This window comes from Aphanomyces invadans (genome assembly GCF_000520115.1).
Source record: "Aphanomyces invadans strain NJM9701 unplaced genomic scaffold supercont1.26, whole genome shotgun sequence".
NCBI classification, from domain to species: Eukaryota; Oomycota; class Saprolegniomycetes; order Saprolegniales; family Verrucalvaceae; genus Aphanomyces; species Aphanomyces invadans.
In genome coordinates, this window is record NW_008580171.1 from 374815 (window position 1) to 387089 (window position 12275).

General features: G+C 55.3%; 5 protein-coding genes across 10 annotated transcripts; 2 read left to right on the top strand and 3 right to left on the bottom strand.

Moving 5' to 3' along the window:
- Positions 1–483: 483 nt before the first annotated feature.
- On the bottom strand, positions 484–4236 carry H310_10440 (hypothetical protein). Its single transcript, XM_008876831.1, has 8 exons — positions 3155–4236; positions 2861–3073; positions 2632–2760; positions 2311–2548; positions 2158–2253; positions 1582–2074; positions 943–1283; positions 484–889 (listed from the first exon to the last, which is right to left on the bottom strand). Exons 1-8 carry the CDS (start codon positions 4229–4231, stop codon positions 546–548), a joined length of 2931 nt encoding a protein of 976 aa, XP_008875053.1. The 5' UTR covers positions 4232–4236; the 3' UTR covers positions 484–545.
- Positions 4237–4520: 284 nt separating this feature from the next.
- H310_10441 (hypothetical protein) lies at positions 4521–7777 on the top strand. Of its 5 annotated transcripts, XM_008876833.1 has the most exons (9): positions 4521–4669; positions 4719–4966; positions 5018–5162; positions 5213–5264; positions 5316–5403; positions 5469–5617; positions 5667–6048; positions 6150–6268; positions 6321–7777. In XM_008876833.1, exons 1-9 carry the CDS (start codon positions 4620–4622, stop codon positions 6585–6587), a joined length of 1500 nt encoding a protein of 499 aa, XP_008875055.1. In that variant the 5' UTR covers positions 4521–4619; the 3' UTR covers positions 6588–7777. The 5 variants fall into 5 exon arrangements, with proteins under 5 accessions (XP_008875055.1, XP_008875056.1, XP_008875054.1 ...); XM_008876834.1 differs by having other exon boundaries at positions 4521–4966; XM_008876832.1 differs by having other exon boundaries at positions 4719–5162.
- Positions 6735–8706, bottom strand: H310_10442 (hypothetical protein; the record flags this gene model as incomplete). Its single annotated transcript, XM_008876837.1, has 1 exon — positions 6735–8706. A coding segment is annotated over one exon (1940 nt), but the record flags the coding sequence as incomplete, so codon positions are not given.
- A 503-nt stretch (positions 8707–9209) lies between these two features.
- Positions 9210–9643, top strand: H310_10443 (hypothetical protein; the record flags this gene model as incomplete). Its single annotated transcript, XM_008876838.1, has 2 exons — positions 9210–9415; positions 9466–9643. The coding sequence occupies 2 exons, from the start codon at positions 9210–9212 to the stop codon at positions 9641–9643; spliced, it is 384 nt and encodes a 127-aa protein (XP_008875060.1).
- Positions 9315–11716, bottom strand: H310_10444. Of its 2 annotated transcripts, XM_008876839.1 has the most exons (5): positions 11543–11716; positions 11433–11493; positions 11218–11371; positions 10660–11169; positions 9315–10613 (listed from the first exon to the last, which is right to left on the bottom strand). In XM_008876839.1, the coding sequence occupies exons 1-5, from the start codon at positions 11697–11699 to the stop codon at positions 9657–9659; spliced, it is 1839 nt and encodes a 612-aa protein (XP_008875061.1). In that variant the 5' UTR covers positions 11700–11716; the 3' UTR covers positions 9315–9656. The 2 variants fall into 2 exon arrangements, with proteins under 2 accessions (XP_008875061.1, XP_008875062.1); XM_008876840.1 differs by having other exon boundaries at positions 11218–11493.
- Between the last annotated feature and the right edge of the window lie 559 nt (positions 11717–12275).

Consider the following 12275-nt stretch of genomic DNA (forward strand, 5'->3'; position numbering starts at 1 on the left):
ATATTGCTATTGTTCAAAATGTGCAATTCTTTCGGATGCGTGATGGAAGGTGACAATGCGTCCACGACCTCACCATGCAGTGCCGCTGCCCCCATCACCGCCACCGCTGGCGCTGAGTGAAGAAAACGACTGGAAGTCGTTTGGCTGTACGGCGACCAAGCGTGTGCCACCACTTTCCGCACACCTCGCCATGGACTATCGTTTAGGTTTCCTTCCACAGCGAATGCGGGCGATGCACGTAGCAAGGTTTCCGTCGCCAAGTTCCGCGTTCCAAGTCTGGCTGTCGAGCACATTTCGGCTGAGTGCATGTTGTTATCGAGTGTGTGATGCCCGAATTGTTGTGGGTGGCCGACAAGGCGTCGGCGCGCAATGCGGTCAAGACGAGGAACATTCCACACACTTGATCCAATGTGAACATGTGGCTACATCCTCGTCATGAAGTCAGACTGTCACAGCCGATCGCACGACTTGCCATCGTCGCGTGCGCCATCACACGAAGATTCAAATCTGCACTTGGTCACAGTTATCGAGGGTTGGATAGGAAGCTACGCGCCGCGATGGTCGGCCATGTACCTCAGCGTACCGTGTGTGATCTGAACGACGCTGTCCTCTTCCAAGAGTCGAATCGCCGATTGAAAGTCCGTTGGCTTGGTCTCTGTACCCCGCGCTTCGTCCAACTTGCGCTTGGCATCGCCCAAACTCATCGACCCTTCGGCATCGAGAATCTGTTTTAGGTCGGCCACCATGGTCTGCAGCGTTTGTCGATCTAACGTCGACAGACCCGTTGTGATCATGTCCATGTCGATTGTGCCCGTGCGCGGATCCATCGCGGCTTTTTGCGTCGCGACATGCATCAATCGAAGCGCTTCCGCGACTTCCTTGGACGTCACTAATGCACGTACTCCTTCTCAGTGCCATTTACTTGACGTATTGCACATGTACCCGTCGCGCTCAGCTTCATCTTGGCCAGCGCTTCAGCGATCCGAATGAGCGATTCCAACTGGCGAGGGGTTGCTGTGATATTCTTGCGGTTGTTGCCCATGCGTCGCAGCCCCAAGTACCCCGCGACCAAGTCCGCGGCCGCCGCCTCCGTCAGCTTGGGATGGATGTGCTTCTTCGCGTACGCAATGTACTCGGACAGGACCGACATCTTAATCACTTCGGACGTTCGTGTCGTCGCGCTGACCGTGTACCCGTCGTAGTACATGCTGACAATATGTCGGGCAAGCTGCCGGTCCGCGTCGGCATTTGGCCGATCGAGAATGAGGTATATCAAATCAAACCTACACAGTCGAGTCAGGCGCAGGCGTCGAGCAAGGGCAATCCGTCAAAGAGCACGACAATCGATGTACAAACGGCGCCAAGTGTCACGTCGAGTGGGACGGTCTACCACGTAGCAGGGCAGGCGATCAGCCCCACACGTCGTGCATCCGCGTGGCATTCTGAGGCGACAATGTCCATCCAGATGCTCACAGAGCTCGATTCGAGCCTGGCATGGCAACCCACCCACGCAAATCGATCGACGAGTCCCCGACCCACATGGAGCACGGTCCCAAGGGCGAGACATCGAGTCGTTCGTACCGGCTGAGCAAGGTCGGCAGAATATTTATGTTTTCGATCACGCTTTTGGCCGGGTTGTACCGCGACTCGATTGGGTTGGCCGACGCCAGAATCGACGCGCGGGCATTCAACGAGCAAATGATGCCAGCCTTGGCTATCGACACGGTCTGCTGCTCCATGACTTCGTGGAGAACACTGCGCGCCGAGTCTGACATTTTGTCAAACTCGTCGATGCAGCAAATGCCTTCGTCCGAGAGAACGAGCGCCCCAGACTCGAGCACAAAGTCTCCAGTCTCCATATCCCGAACCACAGATGCCGTCAACCCAACGGCCGAGCTGCCCTTGCCACTCGTGTAGATTCCGCGCGGCGCCAACTTGTGCACGTACGAGAGCAGCTGGGACTTGGACGTCCCTGGGTCGCCGCAAAGGAGAACATTCAGATCCGACCGCGTGTGCTTTTTATCCGGGCCAGACTCTCCCTTCCTTGCACCGCCAAACAATTGGCACAGCACGCCTACGATGCACCCACGTGAAGCAGTGGCGCCACTTTTCGTAATCGCCGACGGGACGGCGGGCACATTATCGACGAATACGTACCCTTCTTCACGTCGTCAAGTTCCCAAATAGACGGCGCCAGTGAATGCGACAGATTCTCGTACACGAGCGGGTCAGCAGCAATTCGACGAAACTCGTCTAAAACGATCGCAAGGGATTCCTGTCAACCACGCATGAGCAAGCGCTGTTTCGCACCGAGTTTGGCGTTTGTGATGGCGTCCACGGCATTGGCATCTCGAAATCCGCCGCCTTGGTTGTACAACTCGTCGACTTTGCGGAAATGCACGACATCCACGTACGTCTTGAAGACGGACTTGACCACGCGTTGTTTGACGGTGGCACGGAGCGGGACGGCGCGGTAGATGCCCGTGACTTGAACTTTGTCTCCCGGCCGCACATCGTCGACGAGGTCGTCAAAGCAAAACAGCATCACCTAGTGGTTGCACCTGGGTCATTCGATGGAAACGAATTCGCACAGCGGGCCGTCGGCACGCCGCCTACACGCGAATCACGCACCGTGTACGGCGTCTCGCCTTCCGGGATCGCATCGGGAGTTTCCTGCATTTTGACCAACTGCTTGTCTGTGAATGCGCATCGATTGTGTACGATCTCCATCGAGTTCCTCGACTGGCAGTGGCGACAACTCTGTGCATGCACCGTGTCAGTCGTCCATCGCGGCGAAAAATCCATCAAGCCATGCCGCATGCATCCCCCAAACACACTGTCACGAAAAAAATTCACCTACGGATGGCTCGTCAATGCGGCCGCGGTCCAGCTCGACCTCGACGTCCGCGTGGCACGTTGTGCATCGAAAGAATGCCATCTTCAGGTCCGGAATCACAGCGGAACACCGCGTGACCATGCCTTGCAGCGACACAAGTTGATCGATGTCGCTCGGGTTCAGGTTGCGCATCGCTTGAACCTCCTTCAAATTGAACGGCCGCACTTGAATCCGTGTCTAGCAAGGCATCAAGAGAAAGGTCGCCACGTGAGCTTTACTCCAACAAACGTCCGAGAATACAGCCATGCACAGCCATACCGCATCCGGGTCGTCGGAAAACATCGCCTTGTAAGCGTCCTGCACGACCATGTCGAGAATCCGGACGAGCACTTGGGGAAAATGCAGCAGCTGCGTGTACAACACCTTAGTCTCGTCCGTCGACTGGAGCAAGTGCTGGCAGTCCAGGTTGAATACGCCTTCCTGAGTCAGGTGGATTTGCCGAAGTACTTTGCGGTAGTAACTTTCATCCGAGCCGTCAAGCTCCCGTGGCACAAAATTTTGAAGAAACACGCGGAAGACTCGCATGCTCTCGGCGACGTTTACATTCGTCCCCCACACAACAGCGTTCGAGTACGACTGTTCGGCCATAGGTGGAGCCAAGTCGACGTCATTGGGACGAAGGCTGAGACTGGCGGATCCGGGAGATGCCGGGGCCGCGGGAAACTGACGATGCCCATCCGACATGGGAGACGATGGCGGGCTGTCGGGATTCAAAGCTGCCGACGCCTGCTGTGGCAGTGGCACATCCAGACGAACTTGAGACCGACCTAAGTCGCCGCGAGGGAGTGCTCGATTCAACCCAACGTTGATGTCGCCTTCGGCATATCGCCCGAGGTATCGTGGCATTGGTGTCGCATCGATGGACGCCGAGTAGTCCTGGTGAGTGTAGTGAAGGTCCGCCGTGGCAGATATCGACACGGACGGTTGGGAAAATGATGAAGGCGATGGTGGCGTGGCTGGAGCGTCGCGCAAGATGGCCGCCTGTTGTTGAGTCGAACCACTAGGCGACAGGGGACTGGATGGAGGGGTGTCAGGAACAGCTAAAGCAGGTCGCAATGGGGTAGAAGGCAGTGACGATGGGAGCCTAATGTTGTTGATTTGTGCTTCGGTGGATGCAGTAGGAGCAGATTCAGGACTGGAAGGTGGTGTGGCCGGAGCTCGAGCCAGGACAGGACGTGATGGGCTAGTTACCGGTGGTGACGAGAGTACTTGGGTGCTGGCGCCTACGTCAGAGACCAATGGACTAGATGGGGGGGTATCTGGGAGGGCCATCGTGCTGGGTTCATCCTCTGTCTCACGAGGCGGGCTCGAAGGAGGCGACGACTTGCCAACCATGGTTGTCCTCTGAGGCAATCCTGATCCGGATAATTCACTCCCGCCAATTCAAAAATCCGGATAAACGCCACAGAGGACGTACTTGCCTACTGTATTACATATTTTGACCATTCCGATGCGCGCAAAACATCAATATTTCCATAATATGAACCTTTTTCGTTGTCTCTCAATATTTGTTCAGACTTTCCCTTTTTCGAGAATTCTACCAGTTTTTCGTAAATATTTGATATATTGAGCAGGAATTCAAATATTTGTGAAGCGGACGTCTGTTGTGAATGTGCGAGGTCATGCGATGGAAACGCCAAGATGGCGGCGAGTTTATCTTTAGTTTTCGTACGGTCGGGTCGATTTTAGCAATTTGCGTCGCACAACATCGCCGCAGCAAGCCATGGTGCCTGAGAAGCAATGGCGCGACAAGGGTGACATGATGGACAAGCGGTACAACACGTGCATCCCAGCACCTCGTTACTTAACTTGTGTCTGGCAGCACGGCCCGGAAGGTCCATGGACTGGACTTCCGCACCGTGATCACGCAGTTGCGACGGCAGTGGACCCATCACCACACCAAGAACCAAGACGTGGACGGCACGCCCGAGTCGTCCAACCCAAGCGGCATCCAAGTCTACATTCGCAAACGCCCGATGCTCCCGCACGAACCCAAGAAGAAGGAGTACGACGTCGTCACGTGCGCCGGCAGCGACACGATCATTGTTCACGACTGCCAAATGTATGCAGGTCCGTCTCTGCCGGTCGCGCCGAACAATCCTTCATGCAGCCCACTTGCAGACATGAAACGAAAGTTTATCGAGAACCATGTCCACAAATTCTCCAAGTGCTTTGGCGAAACTGCGTCGACCGACGATGTATTCGATGAAGTGGGCAAGCCGCTTGTCGACCACGCCATTGCCGGTGGCAAGTCCGTCATTATGATGTACGCGAACCACCCAGTTTCGGATGCATATCGATTTGGGCGGATTGCAGGTATGGGCAAACGGGCTCTGGCAAGACGCACACAATGTCCGGGTTGCATGACGTACGTGGTGGCGAGATGACCCAGTGCATCCATGACGCACAGCGCCACTAGAACATTGCGGACATGCTGTTTCGGAACAACGGCGGTGGCGATAGCGTTGTCGTGACCGCTGTCGAAATTGCCGGCACCAAGTGCATGGGTATGGCATTGTTGTCCAAACGAACTCGCGAATGCCCGCATGAAGTGGTTGGATGCCGATCGTAGACCTCCTCCGCCGGCGACAAAAGGTCCTCGTGTGTGACGATGAAGCAGGAAACAGTCGACTCTTGAACGTGACGGAGCGCGAGGCCACGTCTGCGCCCGCGCTCTTGGCGATCATCCACGAAGCACTCGACATGCGCGCCACGGAAGCCGTACGTCCTGTCGACACTATCGATTCGTTCTCACTGTGGGCGACACTAGACATCAGTGAATGCAGTGTCGTCGCGATCGCATTTCCTTTGCTCGATTTCGATTCAAGACACGGCCAAACCCGGTGCCAGTCGGTCGAAACCATCCGCGACGACGCCATGCCGACCACCGGGCGTGCTCACGTTGCTCGATCTGGCGGGAAGCGAACGCAATGAAGACTCGTTTCATCATTCGGCGGACCGGCGGCGGGAAACGATCGAGATCAACTCGAGCCATCTCGCACTCAAGCAGTGCGTGCGGGCATTGGGTGCCGAGGACCCGACCGCAGTCGTCCCGTACCGACACTCCATCTTGACGCGGCTGCTGAAAGAGTCGCTGTGGGCCAACGGATCGCGCGCTGCCGTGATTGCCACCGTGTCCCCGATCGCGACAGGTGGGTACAACAACACCACTTCATGCTCTCTTTACGACATGTGTGCATTCGCTTGGAGACCTGAATACGCGGTGGCTCACGGACATGATGGCACACTGCAGACACGGAGCATACGCTGCACACGCTGCAATATGCAGCTATGATGCTCTCCGACGACAATGGTCCAGTTCGCAAGGAGCGGGTCGAGGTGGCATCCGCCGTGGAAGAGGCCAAGGCCAAGGTACTCGGACCCAGCCTTGCCAGCCATGACAACGGGTTGTATGTCGTGCCAGGCCATCAAGGACTGGGCCCCAGACGATGTCGTGAAGTGGTGGTCGGGGTTGAAAAAGGGTCTGTACGCCAAGTACACTGGTAACATCAAGGCGATCGATGGCAAGCAGCTGCTGCGGTTGGCACTGCCTCGGTTGATTCAGCTCTGCAACAACAACTCGATCGACGGAGAGGCCGTGTTCAAGAGTCTCCAGAAGGAAAAGGCTGCCGACGACAAATCCGACAAGGAACGCCGAGCGCGCAACATTGCCGTCCGCAAGAACAAGTAGCACCGTCCGAAAGCATGGCCCACATTCCACACGTGCTGTTCTGTTTCATAAACGATCGCTGATAGCTGGGATTCTTGACGTGTGAATGAACGAGGAACGGGGTGTGGCAAGGTGCATGCGTGCCACTAGGATCGAAGGGGACGCGAATTGATCAGCAAATCCGATTAAATTAATTCGCACTAGCTAGGTCCAGGAACGATGGCTCCAGAACACCCGATTCCCCCGAGGACGACTCCACAGGACCAGCTAGAGTACATAGTGAGGGTGCTAGTGACGAGGAGCAAGGTGCAGCCAGCCCACCACAGCGCCACGACGCTCCACCCGGCGGCACGACTTTGACCACCACCCCATCGCCAAACTTGAGCTTCCACGGGTGAATTGGGTAGCCAAATGAGACTGACAAACACACCAAAACTAGCCAACGGACCAAGAGCCATCAAGTCGCCAACTTGAGTTTGCACCGACGGCGTGATCGATGCCGTGTCGGCTTCGAGCACGTTCACCAACGTGTCCTGCAGGGTGGTGCTGTACACAGCGGTCACGATGGGAACGGCTACTAGTTGAACCGACATCGCGAGACTCGACATCGTGGCTTCGAATCCGACCGGGGCGTACTCCACGACGGGCAAGAGGCTTACAATGTGGCGGATGCCGTGGGGGACCTGCAGCACCAGCAGCGTTCCGTACCAGAACCACGACACACGAGATGTCCCGTACACTGTGCACGATGCATGGAGGCTGCCAACCACCCCGATGGCTATGGTCGACCACGCCAGTGCCGCTTTCCATCGCCGCTTGGTCACGGCCACCATGGCGAGTCCAAACACAACAGCGCCAGCACCAACGACAAACAGGCTTTGTCGAGGGGCTACGTTCGCGTCGCCATGGTGCAGCCATGACCGCTCGATCCACACGTCGAGGACCTCGCGCTTAAAGACGGACGTGCCGCCGTTTCCAACGTGGATCGCGAGAGAAAACAGAAACGAGAAGAGCAAGTACGCCGCGATCGCTTTCGATTGAAGGCAGGTCCAGAGAGCGATCACATTGTCGAGGAACGAAGCGCGCGGTGAGGACGTCGTGAGGGAAGTGGGCAATGCGCCTGGCGGATGTCGACTCGTCGCAAGAAAATACACGAACGGAGTGGGCACGACCGACAGCATGGCAAGACTATAGATCAAGCCGAGGTAGTTGGGATCCGAGGGAGTCCACTGCGTGAATAAAGACCCTTCAAGGACGGCGATGTATGCTTGGGACAGCGCCACGCCAAGAAACTTGAATGCCAGGACAATACCTTGTGTCCTGCCACGAAACGCGACTGGCTCCCGCTGGGCCAGTTCAACCAGGAGACCGTCGCCAGCCACGTCGGCCATCGTGACGCCTGAACATGCAATCAGCATGAGCAGGAGCGAAGGCTCTTGGATGACGGAGGTTGACAGGAGGAGGCCGCCGATGAGAAAACTGACAAATGACGCGGCCCATCCCATCAACATGTACGGCATTCGGTGGGACCCGTAGATGGGAAAGATGTCGCTCACTAGACCAAATGAAAAGCGAAGAGACGCAGGGAAGAACATCACTGGCGACGAGAGGCCGTAAATTGGCGAAAACGCAGGGCCAAGGAGCTGTGCCGTCGTGGCAACCCGAGCTTGGACCTTCAAGGATACGATGGTTGACGGGAGCGCGCCGAGCATAAACCCTGCCAAGACAGAACTGATCACCAAGCCGACATGGGACCGATTCCAGAGGGATATGACACCCCCCGATCGCAATGCACCGTCGGTACGATTCGGTTGGACCAGTTGATCGTGCAGCTGTCGCATGATATAACTTGGCGAGCTGTTGTTTGTATCACACGCGTCTCCATCGTCTTCATCGGCCTGGAGAACCAGCTCGCGCAGTTTATTGGTGGGAGTAAAAGGAAAAAGGAGACACCATGTGGAGGCGACAGACAACGCACGAGATTGAGGTCTTGGCGAGGAGGACGTCTGCGCTGGCGGTACTCCGAGGGAAGCGTGCATGTCGACGTATATCGGTGACGGTGCCGATTGTGTGGGTTCCGTGCCGCCAGGAAGTTTCGCAGGCTGGAGGACACGCTTGCGCGGTCCCGCGCACGGCATGTACGGGAAGAAACTGGGCAAGAATTCAGTCCAATTTCGACCAATCGGATGTTACTATAAATTTCATACAAATTTCAAGTATACTTTTGGCGACATACTGTAAAGTGACCCAATGTGAAATGGTGTTGACATGATGGACACCGCAGCAGCGAGCATCTTCGTCCGCCTCTGCGGACGCCGCTTCTTCTCTTCGGGTTTCCCATGCACATGCTGGTCTTCGAGACGATCGTACGGGGGTTCTTGTGACGCTGAGTTGGCATGAACTGCGCTTTGAAATATCGACGTTGCACCATTGTTGGAACTTTGTGCGAGAGGTCGTGATGCGTGCGTCAGCATGTACATCTACATCGCAGTAGACATGCACCAACAATGGCTCGACGCTCGCCGCTCGCGAAGGCATCGCTGCCCGCAACAGGGTTCTGTTCTGCGCACCTCGTCGCACACCGTGTGAATCTCGTCTGTTTGGTTTGCTCTTCCGTCTCAACGACCCATTCCTGAATCGACCATGAGTCGCAACACCAATTACACCATCCCCAGCGATGTGCCGTCTGATGCCAACCTCGTGCTCACTCTCATCGCCTCGTATGATGCCACATTCGATCGTCGCATGCGGTGGAATTCCCAGGGTTGGGACGACCCGGCCGTGGATTTGAACGTGATGTCTGGGGAGCTTCGAATTTCCCGCACGGGTAACTACGTCGTTGTGATCACGTCGGGTGAGCCCGCCCTTCGACTGAATCTGGCATCGAGCCAAAGCGCAGCAAGGACTGCGCCAACATGGAACAGACGCGGGCGGTGGGCGTGGCACTTGGACAACCACTGGCGATGCCGTTGAAGGTGGGGACTCAATTGGTGGCCATGAAGACCCAAGCGAATACAGTCAAGGCAGCGAACCGTGAGACCAAGCTGTTGTTGTTCCGGCTGGGGTCGTCGGATTAGTTACTCTAACGAGTTACAATTGCTTCATGCTCGGATTCTCACGATGTGATGTTGATGAAGTTGCAGGCTTGCGCTTCCTAGGGATGAGCCATGCGTCCATCGGGGTTTGTTGTAGGGTCGGCGTCGGTGTTGTAGACGACATGGGCCGTCGGGAGGGGTTGGGCTTTTCACGGAACGTCCGGAGTTCCTGGCGCCAAAGTTTCTTGCGTGGCGTGATATCATCGTCATCGCGCGGCGCTGGGTTGCCGAACGCTGCCAACCTCTTAGACATTTTGTTGTCAGACGGGGGCGTTGTGGTCACCCGGCTCTGATTCTGTGGAGGTGCATGGGACCACCCACCACTCGCTTTGCCAGTAGACAAGTCATCGATGTTTTGCACTTGATATTTGTCGCAGCTGTCGTCGACGCGTTTAAATTTGACCGAGAAAGCAGCGGTCTCTGCGAGCGCCTTGAGTGCGATATCCGTCGTAGACGAAGGAGTTGGCGAAGGGATGGACGTGGCAATGTCTTTTGAGATTTGTGGCGAAGGACGGCGACGACGCAAAGATGCTGTACCAAGTACACCAGACAATGATCGAGTCGTGCCATTTGCATTTGAGTGCTGCAATTTTTTTGATGCGCTCGAGGGACATGAAGGCACGAACGATGAGGAATGAGACCCGTGCTTGGACGCCTTCGACGAGGAGCATGCAGAGGAAGCTGGAGACATGAAGGTGTCTTCGTGAATTTTCGACTTTCCCGTAGACCCTTTCAAGCCACGTGCCGAGATAGAGGGAGGGGTTGTGGGTGTCAACGGTTTCCGTTGATTAGAATTTGGACAGGAGTTGCGAGATGGCGCTGAAGTCGGGGGCGATGGTGATGAATATGTGTCTTTAGCCTTGGTGGGGGACAGAGACAAAGTACGAGCTCCAGGTGCATGGGGAGCACTTTTTCCTCGTGAAGCTAACACGTCCGTCGATAGGGGTTCAAACTATTGCAAAGTGTAAGTGGAATTGGTTCGATTGTAGTCTTCGTACTGCTTTAGCATTTGAGGCACATGGAGATGGCTCCATGCGGCGGAATAACCTGTTGTGGGGTAACATAACCGAGGCCGACGATTCCATCGTTTCTGAGCAGGGCTTCAATGACAATTGCCCGCTCTTGGACAGATCACGTTTACTGTAGTTCTGTCGTCGCGGCGGACTGTCGCTGGTGACTCGTGCCTTGACTCCTTGAGGAGTAGTTCCACAAGTTGCAACAAAGCACCTCTGACCCTCCGTGGCAGATGCAGTGGTGTTGCCTTTCTGGGCGATGGAAGCATTGCTAGCCTTGGACTCCTCTTGTTGAGTAGGGGCTGGAGCAGAAGCGGTTTTACGTAAGAAGAATTTGCTGATGGAAATGGACATTGGCTTGGTGGACTTGGCAGCTCCGGCAGGTCGTTTGGGTGTGTATTGAGACCTCACTTCGTCAGTACCGTCTTCCCGCCGCCTCTTTTTGGACGTGGAATTTTTGCTTCCGTAGACTTTTGCAAACGAATCACGAACGACCTGGATCACCAGGTTGAGACATACTTCAACACATTTATCCATCCGTACGTTCTTCATGGCGGCTTTGAGCACCGCACTGGCCAGTTCACCACGAATCTTGCCTGGCATCAACTCGTACGTGTAGACTTTTCGCCACATGCCATCGTGAATCGTGTTGCCTTGTGCATCTTTTACGCGCTTAACCATATCGTGCTTGGAGATCCTACATCGAATCAACCATGATGCTGCATTCGCTTTCGGGCAATTTCACGACAAGGTCGTACGAGTCTTGGCTCTCCAAATGAATGGGGTAGTCGTTCTTGACATCACTTCGAATGCGAATGACTATTTCATGTCGGCACTTGACCAAGTTGTTGCACTGAAAATGCGATACCTTTCGACTCGCGCTTGCCTCGTGGATCTCCAGCAACGAATAACGTAGTGTAGTAGGCGATGATCTCACCAACGCGCAGGCTCTCATGCTCAAGCGTCGCTTCTCCTCCATCGATTACCTTTGTCGCCTTGATCGCCGCCCTTGCGCCAACTTCCATGGCACTGAATCTCGCGCGCAATGTAAATGTACTGTCCTTGTTTCGGGGGGGAGAAGGCAATTCATCCAATCAAAGCGCATTATTCAAGATTCCTCGATTCATATTGGCTGTTGATTGTAGAACTACCTCATATCCACAGCGGCCTAATTTCGAGTTTCCGCGCAATAAATAAATACTACCACTGACATATACTTGTTGAAAAAATCCGACCCACGGTTGACCCACACAATGGCATTCCCAGGTCGAACCCCTTGCTGAGGTGGAGACGATCAGCCATGGATATCATGGTGAAAATGTGCAATTCTTCTTTTTCACGAGCACGTTCACGTCATACACGTCATCCAAAGGGCTTGCGATGGTCAGCATTTCCGGCCAATGCATGCTTGATCCAGCTGCGGTCTCTGGCTGATCCACCGACGACGTACACGCTGGCCACGGATGGATTCGACCGTACCGAGGTGTGTTTGCCAAACGAGTCAAAAGGGAGATTTCGCAAACGTGCCGTTGCCATTGCCATAGCCAGATCCTCTCTAAAACTATAAATGTACGGCAGACCTTCCAAAAATAGTTATTCTT